This window comes from Lemur catta, chromosome 1 (genome assembly GCF_020740605.2).
Source record: "Lemur catta isolate mLemCat1 chromosome 1, mLemCat1.pri, whole genome shotgun sequence".
In the NCBI taxonomy this organism is placed as follows: domain Eukaryota; kingdom Metazoa; phylum Chordata; class Mammalia; order Primates; family Lemuridae; genus Lemur; species Lemur catta.
Window position 1 is genome coordinate 220245206 of NC_059128.1, and position 20277 is coordinate 220265482.

Below are 20277 nucleotides of genomic sequence, written 5' to 3' on the forward strand. Positions count from 1 at the left end.
TAAAGTAGAAATAATAGTATGTATCTCAAGGGGTTGTGAGGGTTAGATAAGTTATATGCGTAAAATACTAGAAAAGTGCCTGGGACAGTGTAAGCACTATGTAAGTGTTAGCTTCTGCTATTGTCCCATGGTCATTATCATCATCATCAAAAATTAATCCCACTGGCTTACAGATACACCTTCACTTTTGACCAAAAATAGCATTACCCAGCTTAGCTACCACTCACTTCTCAGTGAGTACCTTTACTACTTCCTTACCATCTTTGCATATTCTTGAAGGCGTGCTAAGTCACTGGCCTTTGCGGCTTTGAGAGCATTTAGTTCATTCTGTTTCATTTCTGTGTCCTTATCATATTTCTCCATCCAGAACTCTAGCTTCTCCTCAAGTTTCTATTAGGAAAGAACATTAAAACATGGCATCCATCAGACATAAAACAGTGTATACTGTATGATTCCATTAATATAGAGTTCAAGAACAAGCAAAATTTTTCTATAGTGATAGAAGTCAGACCAGTGGTTATTTATCTGGGTGGAGGGTTGGGTTACTGATTGGAAATGGGGCATGAGTGAGACCTCTGGGATGCTGTAAATTTTCTATCTGGGTGGGTGGTAGTTATGTGGGTGTACATACAGAAATACTCATCAAACTATACACTCAATATTTATGCATTCTACTGTGTGTTACTCAATTTAAAATTGGGGGAGGAGGATCATCCAGATGTCTGGATAAGGGAAGTTGCAGTGAAGAAGAAAGAAGTAAAGGTAGGAAGAAAAGTCTGAAGGATAAGGAATAGCATCAGACATCTCTTTGATTGATAGCAGTAAGTATTAGTCAAGAAGGGTGCTATGTCTTAAAATTCTAAAAGAAAATGTGATTCTAGGATTCTATACCTAGCCAACCTAGCATTCAAACATTAGGGAAAGAAAGACTATACCCAGTCTTTCTGAAAGAGTTACTCAAGGATGTACTGTAGCAAAATAAAATGAAATGGGAGAGAAACCAGTGAAATATACATTTAAGCTATATAATACATGATACCTTTTTTCTTATTTTTTCCTGTGTATTTCAGAGGGTACAAATATATGATACTTTTTAGTAATAAATCATAATCTGGGACTAAAATCCCAAAGTAGGCAGTACAGTCTAGTAGAAAGAGCACAGGCCCTAAAGGTAGATGGGTAGGTTCAAATCTCAACTCTGGTACTCAAAGTTTTACTTAAAGCCTCCAGTTCCCTCATCTATAAAACAGTAATAGTACAAACCTCAAAGGGTTGTTGTGAGGCTCAAATAAGATAATCCTTGTAAGGCATGTAGCACAATGCATATATATATATATATATATATATATATATATATATATATACATACCTATAAATAAATGATTTCATCACAGGACGTAGGAGACGAAGAGAAAAGTGAAAGTTTTGCCTTAATAAAGGCAAGAAGGTATAGCTATTGATTAACTCTAGATGTAAGAGAAATAAAAAGTGTAAATACAGGTTAAAATCTTTAGGGTTGTGCTCACTTTGGCAGACATATACCAAAGTTGGAATGATACAGAGATGATTAGCATGGCCCCTGCACAAGGATGACAGGAAAATTCATGAAGTATTCCATATTTTTTGTACTTTACAGAAAAACAAATTTTAAGATTACTATTAAAGAACAGAAATGTATAATTTCTAAACTCCTAGGCTATATACCTCAAGAATGAGACATGAAGAGGTGACTTTAGGTGGTACATAGCATGGAATTTTTAAAAATATATGACTCACAGTCAGTAATTCTGATTAAGTTAGAAAGAACATGTCAGTTTGGTGCTATCAAATCTCTTACACCTCTCTTACTCTCGTTAACACTTTCTTTTTCAACAGAGGGAACAGGCTTCAGACAGGCAAGAGAGTCTGGCTACAATGTAATAACATCATTTGGTATTTATTATTCTTCAATTTACATTAATTTCTATTTATGGCAAGTTTTCCTTTTAGAGTAAAGATATAAAAATCTTAATTTAAAATAAATTTATCTAGTTGTTTAGGTGAGTAGGTAGAAAATATTAAGTAATAACACAAGTGGTATGTAGATATTACAAAACTATGAAAATGGTATGCAAACACCTGAAGTTTGTACTAGAAAGCAAAAAATTAAACAAAAAAAATTCCATCAATCCAAGAAAAGTTAAGACGGAAAGAAACAACTAGAAAGCTTGAAAAGCAAGAAACATAAAATGAGATGGAAAAATTAAGTATAAACAAGTGAAAAAAATCACAATAAAAGTTAACTGGAATAAATCCGCATCTTAGTCCATTTAGGCTGTTGTAACAGAATACCATAGACTGGTGGCTTATAAACAACAGAAATTTACTTATCATAGTTCTGGAGGCTGCAAAGTCCAAAATCAAGGTGCTGACAGATTCTATGTCTGATAAGGGTCTGCTTTCTAGACTCCATATTTCTGTTTTAACTTCACATGGTGGAATGGGCAAGGGATCTCTCTGGGGTCTCTTTTACAAGGACATTAATCCTATTTATGAGGGTTTCACCCTCATGACCAAATCACTTCTTAACGGCCTAACTTAGTACTATTGCCTTGGGGATTAGGATTTTAATATATGGATTTTGGGGGGACATAAAAATTCAGCCCATTCCACCCCCTATCAAAAGAAAACCTCCTTTTTTTTCTTTTTTTTTTTTAAATCCAGCTATATATTGCTTATAAGAACTACAGCTAAAACAAAACAACCAGAGCAAAAAGAAAGCAGGTTTGGCAATTAATATCTTATAAAATAGAATTCAAGTCAAAAATAATGAGACAAAAAGGGATATTTTATATTGATAAAAGACATACCCTATAATAAGAAGATATTACAGTTATGAACCTTTATATTCTAATATGTTTTGGAACATATAAAGTAAAAATTATTAGCAATACTATACAAGAAATTGACAGATCCACAATCATCTTAGGAGACTATCACACTTCTCTGAAATCAATAGCTCAGAGAGACCAAAATAAGTAACAAAATGAAGAATTTGACAGCTAGACTAACAGACATTTATACAACTTTGTACCTAACAGAGAATACATATTCTTTTCAAATACATGGAATATTAACATAACCTAACCATAACCCTAAGCCCAAATAAGAGCTCAACAAATTCCAACAAACATAAATCTTACACTCACATTCTGATACCACAATGCAAGACAATAAGAATATAAACCTCAAAAGGTTTTGTGAGGTTCATAGCACAAACATCAAAGGGTTGTTGTGAATAGAAAGCCTACAGTCTTCCCTCGCCAACTCCATCTACTTTGACATTTAAGAAATATTCTTTTAAATAACTTTTGAATTAAAAAATAACAAATTGTAAACTATATATCATTTGGAAAGGAATGACAGTGTAAGCATTTTATATCAAAACCTGTAAATTACAGCCAAAAAGATTCAGAAAATATATTGCCTGACATGCATTATTAATAAAAAATAATAAGAGTTGAACATAAATGAATTGAGCATTTAGGAAATCAGACAAAGATTAGCAACATAAACTCAAAGAAAGTACAAGAAAATTACTCAAAGCAAAAACCAATGTGACAGAGAAAACAGATTTGTTCAATAAATGCAAAAGAGGAGGTTTTCTTGTAAAGACCAACAAAATGGTCAAACCTTTGACAAGTTTTCATAAGAAAAGGGGACAGAAGATACAATTTAAAAAAAATAAAGAAGGAAAAAGATGATGTAACTACAAATATGAAGGAAATTTAAAAACTGTTAAGAGGCTATAGAGCATAGGTTTATGCTAATAAATCTGAAATCAGTATTTAGGTGAAATGGATTATTTTCTAGGAAGACATAGTTACCAAAAAAAAAAAAAAGACTCAAAAAGAGATAAGAGATAAGAGAACAATAATCATTTTTAAAAAGCTGAAAAGGTAGCCAAATATCTCTCCCCTTAAAAAAAGGTATCTAGACAACATTGTTTATAACTGAATTTTACCAAGCTTCAAGGAACAGATAAATAATTGTATTTCATAGCATAAAAAGATGGGAAGCTTCCAACTCATGCTGCCAAGCTAGCATAACTCTGATAGCCATACAACAAAGCAGCACCAAAAAAGAAATTTATAGGTTAATCTTACTTATGAAATATACAAATACAAAATAAGTCTATAAATCAATTCTAGCAGTCCATTAAAAGAAAAATACATTATAACCAGGTAAGGTTTATCCCAAGAGTTTTAAGATGACTCAACATTAGCAAACCTATTTATGTATTACTTAATTAACATATTAAAGGAGAAAAACTATATCATCACAATAGATGAAAAAAATCTGTCTCATAAAATTGAGTACTAATCCTGATTAGGAAAAAAAAACTTTAGCAAGGTAAGACCAAAAGGAAACTTCCTTAACTTGATAAAGTTTATCTACCAAAACCTAGAGTAAACCTCATACTTAAGGATAAAATCTAAAAAATCCCTACTTGTGTCAGTTATCAATTTATTGCCTCTCAGCACCAAATTAATCTTTCACTGCCTTGCTTTGTGAAACTGGATGCTTGCTATTAATATAAATATTTCTTTTGCCAGAGAGCAAAATGTTAAGCTTTGTCAGTAGAGGGCGCTGGAGGAACATGACAGGAGGGCTTCTCTCATTGGTCCCAGTGTGGGCTTGTTTCTCGTTCCTAGAGCACGGCTGCCAGTGGGATGTGTATGGGACACCCAGTGGCATTCATTCACCAATAAGTTTTACTGATACCACCACAGGAGGATTCTTGCTTCCCAAACACATGACCAGGTAAGATTTATTCCAAGAATTCAAAGATGACTCAACATCAGCGAATCTATTAATGTATTTCATGTTTCATCATTGAAAAAGAAATCCATCTCATAAAACTGAGTACTCATCCTGACTGGGGGATGGGTCGGGTGAACCTTTTAGTAAGGTCCACAGTTCCCTGCTTGCCGGCTTTATCCTTCCAGTTGTAAGACAGCTCTGGCCCAGGGCAACCCAGCAAAGGTCTCTGCCTTCCAGAAGGGCTACCGCCACACCCTCTCCAATGGGGTCTGAATCTTAGCCTTGGGAAAGATCCTCCCTTCCCCCTACCTTTCAAGTTCATTCCTTCTTTGGATTTTGTCCTTCAGCCCTAGGATGTTCTTTAGGGTTCTCTTTTATCCCTTCTGAGTAGCCAATCCCTTATTAATAGCTCATTATTCTTTTGTTAAATTTTCTGTTCAAATAATTGGTATGGTTTCTATCACCTAAATAGATCATTAATGATACAAGTTGGCACCAAAAATGGAGTTTATCTCCCATCTTCTAGTACATATATGTCTTACTAAGGCATCTAAAGTTCTTGCTACTTCCTGTTCATCAGATACAATTAGCGTAATGTCATTAGTCCAATGGACTACTATGATGTTTTGTGGAAAGGCTAAGTGAGCAATATCTCTGCAGACCGTATTATGGGAGGGAACACAATTAACATAGCCCTGATGTGAGACTATGAAGTTGTACTGTTGTTGGCCCTGCAGGTAAAAGCAAACTCCTTCTTGGTTTTTTTGTTTTGTTTTGTTTTGTTTTTTCAAATTGGCTTGTAGACAGGAGCTTTGGTCAGGTTAACAGCAATATACCAAGTACCAGAGGCCATTGAAGACTTGCTCCAATAAAGATATTACATCTGGAATAGTAGCTGCAATTGGAGTCACCACCTGATTACATTTATAATAGTCCACACTCACTCTCCAAGATCCATGCTACTTTTGCACAGGCCAAACAGCTAAGTTCAATGGGGATGTGGTGAGTATTAATATCACCACCTCTGCTTCTTTCAAGTCTTTGATGATGGCACTAATCAATGCAGTTCCACCAGGGGTGCAGCATCGCTTTTGGTTTACTATTTTGGTATGGAGGGGTAGTTCCAGAGGATCCTATTTGGCCCTTACTACCATAGTGGCCCCAAGTATGTCTATTACAACTACAAATTCAGTAACTGGAGAAATAGCTATGGGGGGTGTGTCCATTGAACAAGTGGACCCACAGTAAGTCAGTCTTTAGTTAAGGCTCCCTCTACCACCTAACCCCCATAATCCCCCATTTTGACTAGCGGCCACACTGTTGTTTTGGGTCTCCATGAATTAACATCAACTCAGAGCCAATATTTAGTAATCTCAAAATGTCTGGATATTTTCTTTTCCCCAGTGCACAGTAACTCTGTAAATAGCCACAGGTCTTTTGGGTCAGGCTTAGAGGAAGATTTACAGTATGTACTTACAGCAATGCTGCAGAGTCCATCCTCAGAGGGATATGCCTCCCACCTTTAATAAAGAGGCTCTGGGTCTATGAATTGACTTTGTTCTGGAGACTGGGTGAAAAGCCATGACTCTCTATTGTGGTGACTCAAATGAGGTTTTAGCTAGACCTAACTTTTGTTTCTGTTATGCTTTAGTTAGTAGGCAGCCCATCATCATTGTTACTAGGGATAACGTTAATTAGCCATTGCCAAAGATCCCTGTGGGCAAAGGCCTTCTAACTACCATTACATCCCTGCTGCCCTTCATGGTAAATGTGCCTATGTTGTCTTTGCAAGCTAAGTGCTGCCACCTATCCTTTGGCACTTCAGGATCCCATCATACCCACTGAAATCAGGGAGCTCATCTCAATGACAACATCCCTTGCGGTCATACCTGGCCTACATAGGAAAGCAACACAAAACTTTTCAGGGATGCAGGTATGCCTCTGACTATTGTACTTCTCAATGTCTTTCTTAGTAACGGAGTGTCTTCTGGGCTTTCTCATGGTTAAGGATGTGTGTCTGGTGGTACATGTGTAGGTCAAACATGATAAATCCACTGTGACTTTCCTATATCCTTAAGTCTTTGGATTCTCTCCTCCACATCATAGCAGGGAAGCTCTAGCATCTCCACTTCATCAAATGAAGGCAACCATGGAGTCCAATCAAGCAAACTAACAGAGTCACCTCCAGCTGCACAACCTAACACATTAAATCCAGAATGTCTAGCAAATTCATCCAAATCAATGAATTCGATCCAATCTAGTGCCACATTCCAGCCTCCTTGGCCTAGTACTCTTACAATCCATTCCCACACATGTTCCCCAGGTTTCTGCCAATATATATTAGCAAAATCATACAACTCTTTTGGTATGTAAGTTATTTCCTTCTGAGTTACAGTCATCTGAGTTTTATGTCCCCCTAGAACATACTGAGATTTGACCCTAGTTATGGATCCAGTGACAATAGGGGTAATTGTGCTGGGTCTGAAGAAGGAGCATCCCTTTTCAAGAGACATCTTCCCTAGATGAAGTTATCACAGGATTTTTGGGCAAAGGAAGTCTGGACTCCTCAGACACAGAAGGGTGGGCTACATCCACTGGCAAAGGAGCCTTAATTAAAGTGACTTGGGGGTTCAAGATAGTCAATTTTACGTGAATCCCCAGATGTTCCCATTCCAGGTTTCAGGGTCCTATTCTTTCCCAATGAATGTTCTAATTTGCAACATGAGAAATTTGGCATGACTATGATGACTTCATGTATAATCCTGACTAAAACACCACTAAAACCAAGAATAAAAAAATGATGCCCCATTATCACTACTACTAATCAACATTATGCTTGACTTTCTAGTTATATATGATAAGCCACAAAATAGAAATAGACATATAAATAATGAAAATATAAAATTATTATTTTCAATAAATTAGATTTTATACTTAGAAAATCCAAATGACTCAACTGAAAAACCAGTAGAATTATTAATAACATGAGAGGGTATAAGGAATCTAGAGTAGTATGCAAAAATAAATAGCCTTTCCGTATACCATGTAGTTAGAGACATGTCCAAGAACCTTTAGCATTGTTATAACAGCAATATTTGGAAACAACCTAAATCTAACTAAATCTATCTGTCTGACTATGGGATATTATACAACAGTTGTACTATTACAGAAAACGTTAAAGGTAAATTTTAAAAGGAAAAAACAAAACAGGCCGGGAGTGGTAGCCCATGCCTAGCACTCTGGGAGGTCAAGGTGGGAAGATCGCTTGAGGTCAGGAGTTCAAGACCAGCCTGCGCAAGAGTGAGGCCCCCATCTCTACTAAAAATAGAAAAAATTAGCCAGGTGTGGTGGCATCCTCCTGTAGTCCCAGCTACTCTACAGGCTGAGGCAGGAGGATTGCTTGAGCCCAGGAGTTCGAGGCTGCGGTGAGGTGTGATGATGCCAGTGCACTCTAGCTGGGGAGACAGAACAAGACTCCGTTTCAAAAAACAAAACAAAAAAAGAAAAAGAAAAAAAACCAAGATCTGGACCAATATATATAGTATGATCCTATTTATGTAAAACACAAATAAATACTAAAAATATGTGTGTTTAGGCTGGGCGCGGTGGCTCACGCCTGTAATCCTAGCCCTCTGGGAGGCCGAGGCAGGTGGATCGCTTGAGGTCAGGAGTTTGAGACCAGCCTGAACGAGACCCCATCTCTACTAAAAATAGAAATAAATTATCTGGACAACTAAAAATATACATAGAAAAAATTAGCCAGGCATGGTGGCGCATGCCTGTAGTCCCAGCTACTCGGGAGGCTGAGGCAGGAGGATTGCTTGAGCCCAGGAGTTTGAGGTTGCTGTGAGCTAGGCTGACACCACAGCACTCACTCTAGCCCTGGCAACAAAGTGAGACTCTGTCTCAAAAAAAAAAAAAAAATGTGTGTTTTTAGATACAAGTATGTACATAAAAAGAAAAAGATGTCTATCACTTTTTAAAATCTATATATTTCTGTGTTTGAAATTCTTCATTAAAGACATACTTATGTATTACTTGTGTTATTGGGCTGAAGCTCTGGGAAACACTAATTTCATCCCTCTACTATCCATTTATCCACCAACTCACCTGGTTGTTACTGAATGCCTACCATGTATCTCACACTTGAAACAGGTAACATGATACATAATTCTTAAATTGCGGGGTACAGGACCCTGAGTCTAATAGCCTACAAGATTTTTTTCCCCCCAGGAAAAGCCTGTGAGATAGCATAAGCACAAATTTGGAATTGTTGACTGAAAATTCATGAACTTTTCCCAAAGGCAAGCTGTATTATAAGTAGATTTATTCTTTATTCATCCAACAGGGATATTTTGAAAGACTCCAGCTGAACTTAGACATGTTTACAATCTTAAATATATTACAGATCCAGCTTGGTTTGTTATTAGTATTGGAAATGCTAATTAAAACCACTTCTATCACATATAATTTACACACGGGGAAATAAATTGAGTAAATATATAGAAAAATGTTCTGTACAGTTTTATTAGTAAGTTGAAAATGAAAAATAAAACAATTCATTAAATTAGCAGACTTTTAAAAATATTTAAAATGGCCAGTACTATTGAGGATACCTTGAAATTATTGCCTTCGTACATTGCTGATGACGATATAGATTAGTAAGTATTAGCAACATTTATCAAGAGTCACAAAATACCAGGTATGACTACATGATGAGTGCCAGGTGCACTGTCGGGAGAATGAGAACGGACGCGCTTGGGACTCTGACTCGGGGGGATGGGTGGGACATGGAAAATGTATATAACCTAAACTTATGTACCCCCATGATGAGCTGAAATAAAAAAAATATATATATAAAAAAAAATAATAAAAAAAAAAAATAAAAAAAAAAATAAAATTAAAAGGCAAAATGGAAATTAAAATTAATGAATATTAAACTTTTAAATAAAATTACTGAAATAAGCTAAAAAAAAAAAAAAAAGAGTCACAAAATACCAGTCTCTCTGAAATAATAATCTTATGCTTGAGATTTACTTTTAGTAAATAACTGCGATGAAGAAAAATAATTCTTTGAGCAAAGCTTTCATTGCTGCATTATTTATTATAATAAAACTTTGGCAATAACCTAAATATCCAAAATAAAGGGTAATAAGTGGACTATGGCATAACCACTCAATGGAACATTATACAACTATTTTAAATTATTTTATAAAGAGATTCTAATAGCATGAAAAAATGGGTGAAAAAGCAGTTGGTGATTTTAAAATATCTTCCCTTAACTGAAAATGTTATTTTTATAATTTAAAAAATTCAGTAAATTTTATTTTTAAACTATGACTATGAAGCAATATAGGAATAAAAAAAGTTTCTTATATAAGCTAAATTATAAAGGCAGATGACAAAATTTTACCTGCACTCACTTAAATTACAGCTATATAAAATATCTATTCAGATGGATAACTCTGAAAGAAAACATGGGCTATACTACATTAGGCTAGAATAATTACGGTTGACTTTTCTTTCCTTTAAAAAAAATTTTTGGCCAGGTATCATGGCCTGCCTGCAGTCCTAGCTACTTGGGAGGCTGAAGCAGGAGGATCAATTGATCCCGGGAGTTTGAGGTTGTGGTGAGCTATAATGAGGCCACTACACTCCACCTGGGGGGAGAGAGTGAGACTCTGTCTCAAAAAAAAAAAATTATTTTGACCAATGCAGAAAGAAACATGTAATAATGTGTTCTCAAAAAAAAAAAAATGTTTTTTGCTCTCCTTGGTATTTTGTAAGTGGAATACAAAAAAACATCAGAGGATAAAAGTTTTGGTAACCTACCTGCTGCTCCTTTCTAAGGAACACTTCAATCTCCATATGAATCCGGTTCTCTTCTTCAGTTTTCATTCTTAGTTTCTGTAAGAACAACAATCAAATACTAGGAATTCTCCCTGACGGGGGTGGGAATCACAAGTTCTTGAGATTTGAGGTGCAGCTTGGACAGCAGCACAGGTGTCCTTTACCAGCTAGGATCCCCAGAATTCCACAGCATTGCTCTAGCGCTGAATTCAGTTCAGTTCAATGCAATTCGTGTTCACAAACATTGTTAAGCCATGTGGCTGGCAGTGTGCTAGATATGTGCGAGTACCCCCTCACAAGAGGACCACAATCCTGTTACCTGGAAAGTGATCCCCATTTAAGGAGAGAAACAATACTTCAAGTGCACAAGGTTCTAGGCCCAGAAACGGAAATTCCAGAGTACAAGAAAAAAGACTGTCGTCATGATCTCAAGCCACATCTGGGGAGTAATTGCCTTTCTGTTGTTCTTTTTTTTTTTTTTTTTTTTTTTACAGAGACAAGGGTCTCACTATGTTGCCCAGGCTGGCCTCAAACTCCTGGTCTCAAGCAATCCTCTTGCCTTGGCCTGAGCCTCTTAAGTACTATAGCTAGGACTACCACACCACCATGCCCAGCTTTGCCTGTTGTTCTTTTAGCCATTTAGCACTCCTCCTCCAATGAAAATGTCTACCATTTCTTCCTTTCTCCTGATATTTTTCACTGTGACAGCTCCTCTCTCTAAATTTAGGTTTGAATAAAGTTCAGCTCTCTAGATTTTGTACTTCTTACTGGAGAGCTAAAAGGTACAGGTTGGATGACGTAAGCAGCAAGCAAAAAACTACAGTTACCAAGTACCTGGTTTTGCCCTCTCCCTATAATTACTAAGAGAAATGGCATCATCTCAGCACTTTGAGAAGCCAAGGCAGGAGGATCGCCTGAGGCCAGAAGTTTGAGAACAGCCAGGGCAACATAGAGAGACCCTGTCTCTACCAAATAAAAAATTAATAAAAAAATTGTTAAAAATTAGCTGGGCATGGTGGTCCATGCCTCTAGTCTCAGCTACTCAGGAGGCTGAGGCAAGAGGATCGCTTGAGCAGAAGAGTTTGAGGTTGCAGTGAGCTATAATAACACCACTGCACTCCAGCCCAGGCAATAGAGTGAGACCCCGTTTCAATAAAATAGGAAGGAAGGAAGGGGGAGAGAGAGGGAAAGAAATGGCTAGTGGTTTTATAAAATAAGAATAAAATGACCAAGGGGAGAAAGTACAACCAATTTTCAAAGTCTTTATAAGAGAAGCAAGAGATGTAGGATACAGCCTATCAGAATCTCTGCTTGCAAATATGCAAGTCTTCATTTAGGCTTTTCTTTTCAATCTCAAGTGTGTGGGGGATGCGGGGCGGGGAGGGGGAACAGTTACTGGAGAGAGAGTTGGAGGGAAATCTCTATCTCCCTCCTCCTTTGTTAGCTGAGACAATACGGGAGTGACAGCTCAAATGCCATCTACTTGGTTCTTTCCTAATGTAGCAGGGATTACCTCAATCTCCTCCAGCAAGAGTTCCTCTGTTTTGTTACATTTTTTCTGGGTCTGGGCAATCTGCAGTTCAGTATTTCTTTTCATATACTGATTCTCCAAGTTGGTTTTTGCCTTCGTCTCTTGCAATTGGTCCTTGAGGTGAGCAATATATTCATTCTGACTCTGCAGAAGACAGACTAGGTTTCTAAATTGAAAATACAGTCTACTTCCATTCAGTTTGGTCAGTGGCTTAAGCTTACCTTTTATAAGTCAATAAGGAATGAAAATTATTTTTCTGCTATCACACTAAGGGAAGTTTAAATAATAATCATTAATACTATAAATGAAGATGAAAAAAAACAAAGTAGTTCCCCAAACCAGGACTGCGAGATTCTTCCACAGGCACACTATTTTCCACACAGATTTCCCATTAATATCTCATTTTAGTAAAGGGAACATGGGTCAAAAAGATCAACAGAACTGGCTTTCCATCCACACGTCACCAGCTGTGTGAACTTGGCCAAGTCAATTAAACTTTCCAAGTTTTACCTTATATAAAATAGAAAAAATAATATCTACCCTGCCTGAAATTTCTTAGCAATTATAAGGATTCACTGAGAATTCATGTGAAAACTCCTTGTACGTTATCAAGTGTTTGTCAATTTTAAGGGCTCAATATTTATTAAGAAAATTATGTATTCAGTACCAGGCATTGAGCTACGCACGAGGTAAACAGTGGAGATCTAAACAGACACAATCCCTGCCCTCATAGAGCTTACATTCTAGTGGGAGAAATGTGGTTAAAAGGAAACAAACAACTATGTGTAAACTTTTTTAAACTGTGCAAAATGATAGGAAAGACAAGGACAACAGGTTATGGGAGAAAATAACAAGGGAGACCTAGTTAGATTACACAGTCTGAGAAGGATTCTCCAAGGAAGCAATGTTTAATCTGATAACTGAAGGATCAGTCTATCACATGAAACTGATAACTGATAACTGATAACTGAATCTGATAACTGAAGGATCAGTCTATCACATGAAAAATGGGATCAAGAAGAATTCCCAAAACAGAAAAAGTATATGCCAAAGTCCTGAGTTAGTCAAGACCTGCATTCATTCCAGGAACTGAAAGAAAACTCTGGCGGCTGTAGCCTAGTGAGGGCTGAGAGTGGGACAAGATGAGGTTGGAGAAGTAGGTAAGAACAAACCATGCAGGACCTCAGGGGTGCGAGTGAGAAGTTTGGATTTTATTACGAGTGCCATAGGAATCCCTGGAAAGGTTTTAGTAAGAGATGTAACATTTGTTTGAAAAGAATCAAAGTGTGAGTAACTTCACAAAGAGGTGACTGGTGTTATCTGACAGCACAACTAGCAAATATACAACTAATAACAAAAATGCATGGCTTCAAACAGAGATCTATGTTTCTCTAAATACCATCCACCTTTAATCTTACCACATCAGCTGGGTGGGATTAGTTCTAAGTAACTATTGGAAGAAAACAACAAAGCAGAAATTAGTCAAAATCATCCATAACGAAAAATAAACATAGCTGAAAGCATCATAGGTCACAGTGTCTCATGCCTATAAGCCCAGCACTTTGGGAGGCCAAGGTAAGAGGAACACTTGAGGCCAGGAGTTTAAGACCAGCCTGGGTTAACAGAGAGAGAGTCCTGTCTCTACAAAAAAATAAAGTAAAAAAAAAAAAAATGATCCAGGCATGGTGGTGCACACCTCTAGTCCCAGCTCCTCAGGAGGCTGAGGTGGGAGGATACTTGAGCCCAGGAGTTTGAGGTTGCTATGAGCTAGGCTGACACGGTGGCACTCTAGCCTGGACAACAGAGTAAGGCTCTGTCTCAAAAAGTAAATAAATAAAATAAAATAGAAAATAAATTAAAAAAAGAAATACAAAGTTAAAACTCTAGGAGTTTCTGCCTATGGTAAACAGAAGGTATTACATTATGTAACAGTTTATAAGTTCATACAACATCAGCTGTGCCAAGCCAAAGGCATCTGGTTTTAATGCTGTTGCCATGGGCCTCTGGTTACTCTAAGTTCTTTCATTTATTGATGTTTTGCACAGACATTGTTATGCCCCTCTGTGGTGACAGTGTGGAAACATAAGAGGAAGATGTAAAATACGGACAGGCTAGTGATGGTAAAATCACAATCATGGCAAACTAATAAGTGAACTGAAGTGCTATTCCATTTCCTCATCCCCAGGGTGCAACAAGAGCCAGCATACAAGCAGTGGGCTACAGGCCAATGGTCTTGAGTTACATGAATTTCTTTTACAATTTTCACTAGGAAAAGATTTGCCTTCACCAGTACCTATAATCCTGGTTGTCCATGGTGTCTGGAGCTTTCCCCATGACCAAGGTCCATGGAGTGTCCCATCATATTTGTGGGTTTTCACAAACTTTACTTCCAAATCCCAAAACTGCCTTCAGAACTGGACTTCTGGACTTGTTATTTGAATTCAGAGAAGCATGATTTAGTAATAAAAAGAGGGAATCAACCAACTGTTAACAAGTTAATAAGACTCTAAAGGCTGCCGCAATAGTGTGAGCCAAAGGCTGCCAATGGTAGTGTCTGTTTTCATAACTGAACACAAAGTAGAGAAGAGAGTTCCTGGAATTTTGGAAGCTACTGTCTGAAGAAATTGGAACTTGTACTACATCTCAGGTTGCCCCTTTCATTGGATGGCAAAAGGGCAAATGGGGATGTGGTCTATTACAGTGATAAAAGCTACAGAAAAAAATACAGTTTTGTATTAAATTAACATTTATATTTGTCTGTCTGCCCATGACTTAGAATACTGGCTGATTCTGTAAGAGTCCATAGACTCTGAATAAACTCTGAGTTAAACAGAGTCTCCCATTCTGAGATGCAGATAAAACATAATCAAATCCAAACTTCTAAAGTTTCAGGCTCCAGGTCCACCTACTGCTTTCATTTCCATTTGAACTGTTCTCTTTCCCAGGTCAATCATACCAATTTCCTCTTAGCTTTCCTTCTGTAATAAAGTTTCCACACAGCTCACTGTTTTGGCTGATCTCTTCTGAGTAAACTCCTTCTTAAATGGGATGCCCAAAACTGTATACAACATTATATATGTCTAACCACAACACAGGAGAAGGCAGTATGTTCTCCCTATTGTATAAACACTATTCAGTGCCACTAATTGCATAATCAAAACAAAGAGGAAGCACTCCAAATGCTTTTCACAATATTTTATGTTAATAGATTGTCATGATTGTTATTAAGACTCTGATGATAAGCCACTAGAAGAAAAACTGTGAAAGGGAGACTCTAAGAAGTCTAGAGAAGACAGAAAGCCAGGTACCTTTTCAAATGCTGTTACTATAAAAACCAGTGGTAGGTTCCTAACCTCAGGTACTCATGTTAGAACCTGGCTGGGCCTCTTATGAAACTGTTAAAGACAAGTTAGGTCTTCACAATTCACAACTTAAAAGATTCTTCTAACCAAAATCAGGATTTTAGTTTCACCCTTGCATCTTGTTGGAGTCAGCTCAGTGTTCTATAATCGCTATTCTGATTTCTATTCCTTGTCACATACCAGCTTTGAGTACCTTCTAAATTTAGCAAGCATGTCTTTTATCTTCATTTAATTCTTTAACCCATTTTGGAGCCTAGAGATCATATTCATCTCAACCTATTCTCTTTGGTACCTAGTCTACATCTGGCCAAAGGAAAAAAAAAGATTCATCAAAGAGTGAAGAAAGCTGAAGGGCTGAGTGAAGAAAAGAGCTAGGTAACATGCAAAAGTTAATTATAGGGTAGCCAGAGAAAAAACAAAGTACAGCTTAGAGGATGGAGTAGTTCAGGCCCATTTTAAGATATCATGGCAAGCTTCCTAAACAGCACTGAGCTTTCCAAAGTACAGTCAATGACCATGTATCGCAATGGGAAGGCTGAAAGAACAATAAAAGGTGAGGAATTGGTAGTGCTGTATTTGGCTTAGGGACTCCTAGTCTAGACATTCATGTGAATGTAGGTCTAAGGAATAAATTTTTACAATTAGCTCCTGCAACATGCTCTTCATCAAGCAGGAGAATACAAGTAGGGCACTGTAAGAGTCAAAGGGCAACAATTTGTGTTCAAAATCACTGAGCACCATTGGGAAAATCCTTGTCACTATTGCAACAATATTGTAGGATTCTAGGACATCCATCTTCATGATCTTTGGCTCCTTTTATAACCAGTCAAATGACTAGGATTGGCATCATATCTTTCATGGTCACTATATCTAGACCTCAACTGTCATGGCAAAACTGAAATAGGTAAAGAACTCTTCATTATGAGCCAACTTTCTCCTTGAAGGCTAAGGCCTATAGCTTAGAGAATAAATATATTTCTCTATATAAGAAAAAAATCTCTCTTTTTCTCTCTCTTGGGAAATAAGTCCTCCTTGGCTTCCTGTTGTGATATTATCTCCCCAACACTAAAAGCTCAGCAGCAGCTTCAGCATTGGAAAGGTTTATTGTATATGCTGGAGGCAGTATGATGAGGTAAAGGCAACTGCTTTAAGAAACTCTGGGTCAGCATAAAGCCATGGGTCTGAAGCAGACTAGATGTAGCACTAACAAACAAAACAAAGATTACAAACTCAGAATTTCAATATGGTCCCAAACCCTGACCTCCAATGACAAGATAGATTTCTTACATAACGGGCCTCCCCCACCTATATGGCACCCATTGATGATATTTGCCTAGACAAGCATGGCTTGTAAAGCCCTCCATAATCTGCTCCCTGGCTCCCATTCTAGTTTCATCTCATGCTACTGTCTCCTTTTCTCTCCAAACTTCAGCAGCTCTACTGGTCTTCTTTCAGTCCCTTATATACCTCAAGCTGTTTCCTAATTAAATTTTCAGAAGTTCTGCTTTCACTATTGCAGATAAGCTCCTACCAGAATGACCCTCACACAGTAATGATAAACTCTGGACATAATACAAAAAGAAATTATATAAAAACATTGGAGAGTGTACAAAATCAGGCATCTAGATGAGAGTAGACAACAACATGGGGTGAGTTTCTCAATTTCTATGACCTTTAGCAAACTATAGTCAACACTTGGTGGGGGGATCAGGGGGTACATGTGGAGCAGCTAAAACTCGGATTCAAAACCCTGTAGTCTTTTTAGACTGAAGAACCAGCAAACAAGGGGCAATCACAGCCTTTGAAAAGTAAGGGAATAATACTGAAAGGAAGAAAATAATCCTGAACCAGAGAAAGGAAACTCCAAATTCTGTGCATAAACTCTATACACATGTCTGGCTCACTCCTGAACCACACAGTGTCAGTAAGAATGCAGGAAGCTCTAAGGATAAAAGAACTGCACTGATATTTGAGCTGCTGCCCATTGTAGGTAAGAGAGAGTTCTGAGCTTGAATTTAAACAAGTTAAGTATCTGCTAAAACAAAAATGACAATATGCTTTGGGGGGGAATAGAGCAGAATATACAGCCTTTACAAAATAACATTCACATTATCCGAACACATTCCAAAATTACTCCACATTGAAGAAGAAAACTGGACCATTCCCAGAGAACAGATAATCAACAGAGATTGACCTTGAAATGCCCAAATGTTGGAATTAGCAAACAAGGATTTTCTACAAAGCTCAATGAAGTAAAGAAAAACTGTGCTCATAATAAATAAAAAGGTAGGAAATCTCAGCACAGAAATAGAAACTACAAAGAAGAACTAAAAGCAAATTCTAAAACCGAAAAATACACAATTTAAAACAAAAAATGTATTTAGATAGGCTTAACAGCAGAGAAAGGAAACTCCAAATTCTGTGCATAAACTCTATACACATGTCAGGATTATTTCCTTCCTTTCAGTATTATTCCCTTACTTTTCAAAGGCTGTGATTGCCCCTGAATCTGTTTGCTGGTTCTTCAGTCTAAAAAGACTATGGCAGAGGAAAAGATTCAATGAACTTGAAGACAGAGTAACAGAAATTATTCAATCTGATGAACAAAGTGAAAAAAAAAAAAAACTTAATGAACAGAGGGACCTGCAGGTCAACATCAAAAGGTCCAAAATAGAGGTAACTGGAGTTCCAGTAGGAGAGGTAAGAGCAAATGGAGCTGAAAATAAAGTGAAAAAATAATGGCTCACAGTGACAAAACACAAATACCATATGATTCCACTTATATGAGGTACCTAGAGTAGTCAAAATCATAGAGACAAAAAGCAGAATAGTGGTTGCCAGGAGCTGGAGGGAGAGGGAATGGAAGGGTTAATGGGTAGAGAGTTTCAGTTTTGCAAGAGGGAAAGAGCTTTGGAGATGCATGGTGGTAATGATTGCACAACAATGTCAATATACTTATTACCACTAAATAACACTTAAAAATGGTTAAGATGATAAATTTTATGTTATATATATTTTACCATACACAAAAAATGTTTAAGAATAATGGCTGAGACCAGGTCCAGCAGCTCACACCTGTAATCCTAGCACTCTGAGAGGCTGAGGTGGGAGGACTGCTTGAGCTCAGAAGTTTGAGACCAGCCTGAGCAAGAGTGAGACCTCATCTCTATTAAAAATAGAAAAATTAGCCAGGCATCATCGCCCATGCTTGTAGTCTCAGCTACTCAGGATGCTGAGGCAAGAGGACCACTTGAGCCCAGGAGTTTGAGGTTGCAACGAACTATGATGATGCCACTGTACTCTAGCCTGGTGACAGAGGGAGGCCGTCTCAAAAACAAACAAACAAAAAACCACACACACCCATCATATACACAGGAACAATGATTTGAATAACCACTACTTCACAAGAAACTAATGGAGGCCGGGCATGGTAGCTCATGCCTGTAATCCCAGTGCTTTGGGAGGCCAAGGTGGGGAGATTACTTGAGCCTAGGAGTACCAGGTTATAGTGAGCTATGACTGAGCCACTGCACTTCAGCTTGGGTGACAGAGTCAGACTCTGTCTCTAAAATAAAATAATATAATATAATATAATATAATATAATATAATATAATATATTGACCGAAGACAGTGGATATCCTTCAGTACTGAAAGAAAAAAATCTGTCGACCCAGAATTCTATACCCAGTGAAAATATTCTTCAAGGATGAAGGCAAGATAAAGACATTTCTAAGTAAAAGGAAATTAAGGGGACTTGTTAGGAGCAAACATGGATGGCAAAAAATGTAAAGAAATTTCTTCATACTGAAAGGAAATGATACCAGATGAAACCTTTTGATAAACATCTAAGTAAATATAAGAGTCCTATTTTCCTCTTAATTTTTAAAAACATAACCATTTAAAGCAAAAAATGTATTTTTTGTCTTGTGGTGTTTAAAATGTACGATAAATGTAATATATATAACAGCCATTAGATAAAGATCATGGCTGGGGGAAGGGAGAGAAATTAAACTATATGGGTCAAGGTTTTTACATTTTATGTGAAATGGCACAATATTAATGCCAAATAAATTGTGAAAAGAAATCTCTAAAGCAACCAATTGTTTAAAAAATAAAAATAGGTATAGATAAAAATCCAATAGATAAATTAAAATATAAAAATTTTAAAAATCAAATAAACTAAAATAGGTCAGGAAAACAAGAAAACCAGAGAGGACAAACAAAAAGTAAACAATAAAATAAAAGACATGAATTGATAGTTTAAAAGTAAATGATACCACCTTACCCCTCTCAGAATGGCCATTAAAAAGTAAAAAAATAGCAGATGTTGGCATGGATGCAGAGAAAAAGGAATGTTTATACACTGTTGATGGGACTGCAAACTAGTACAACCCCTATGGAAAACAGTATGGAGATCCCCCAAAGAGCAAAAAGTAGATCTACCATTTTATCCAGCAATCCCATTACTGGGTACCTACCTAAAGGAAAACAAATAATTTTATGAAAAAGACAGCTACAGTCAAATGTTTATTGCAGCTCAATTCACAATTGCAAAGATATGGAATGAACCTAAATGCCCATCACTTCATGAGTGGATAAAGAAAATGTGGTATATACATATACCATGGAGTACTGCTCAGACATAAAAAGGAATGGAATAATGTCTTTTGTAGCAACTTGGATGGAACTGGAGACCATTATTCTAAGTGAAGTATCTCAGGAATGGAAAA

General features: G+C 37.0%; 1 protein-coding gene and 1 non-coding gene across 5 annotated transcripts in view; one reads left to right on the forward strand and one right to left on the reverse strand.

Moving 5' to 3' along the window:
* IQCG (IQ motif containing G) overlaps positions 1-20277 on the reverse strand; it is a 59996-nt gene that overhangs the window by 2710 nt on the left and 37009 nt on the right. For 3 of the 4 annotated variants that reach the window (XM_045540081.1, XM_045540079.1, XM_045540080.1), the window contains 3 exons: positions 12167-12328; positions 10636-10710; positions 259-390 (listed from right to left, as the gene is read on the reverse strand). In XM_045540081.1, coding sequence (XP_045396037.1) covers positions 259-390; positions 10636-10710; positions 12167-12328 — 369 coding nt within the window. The remainder of the gene's footprint in view (positions 1-258; positions 391-10635; positions 10711-12166; positions 12329-20277) is intronic. The other variant, XM_045540082.1, reaches the window with a different exon arrangement.
* On the forward strand, positions 1521-1624 carry LOC123631113. Its single transcript, XR_006732988.1, has one exon. It is a non-coding gene; the product is annotated as a U6 spliceosomal RNA (small nuclear RNA).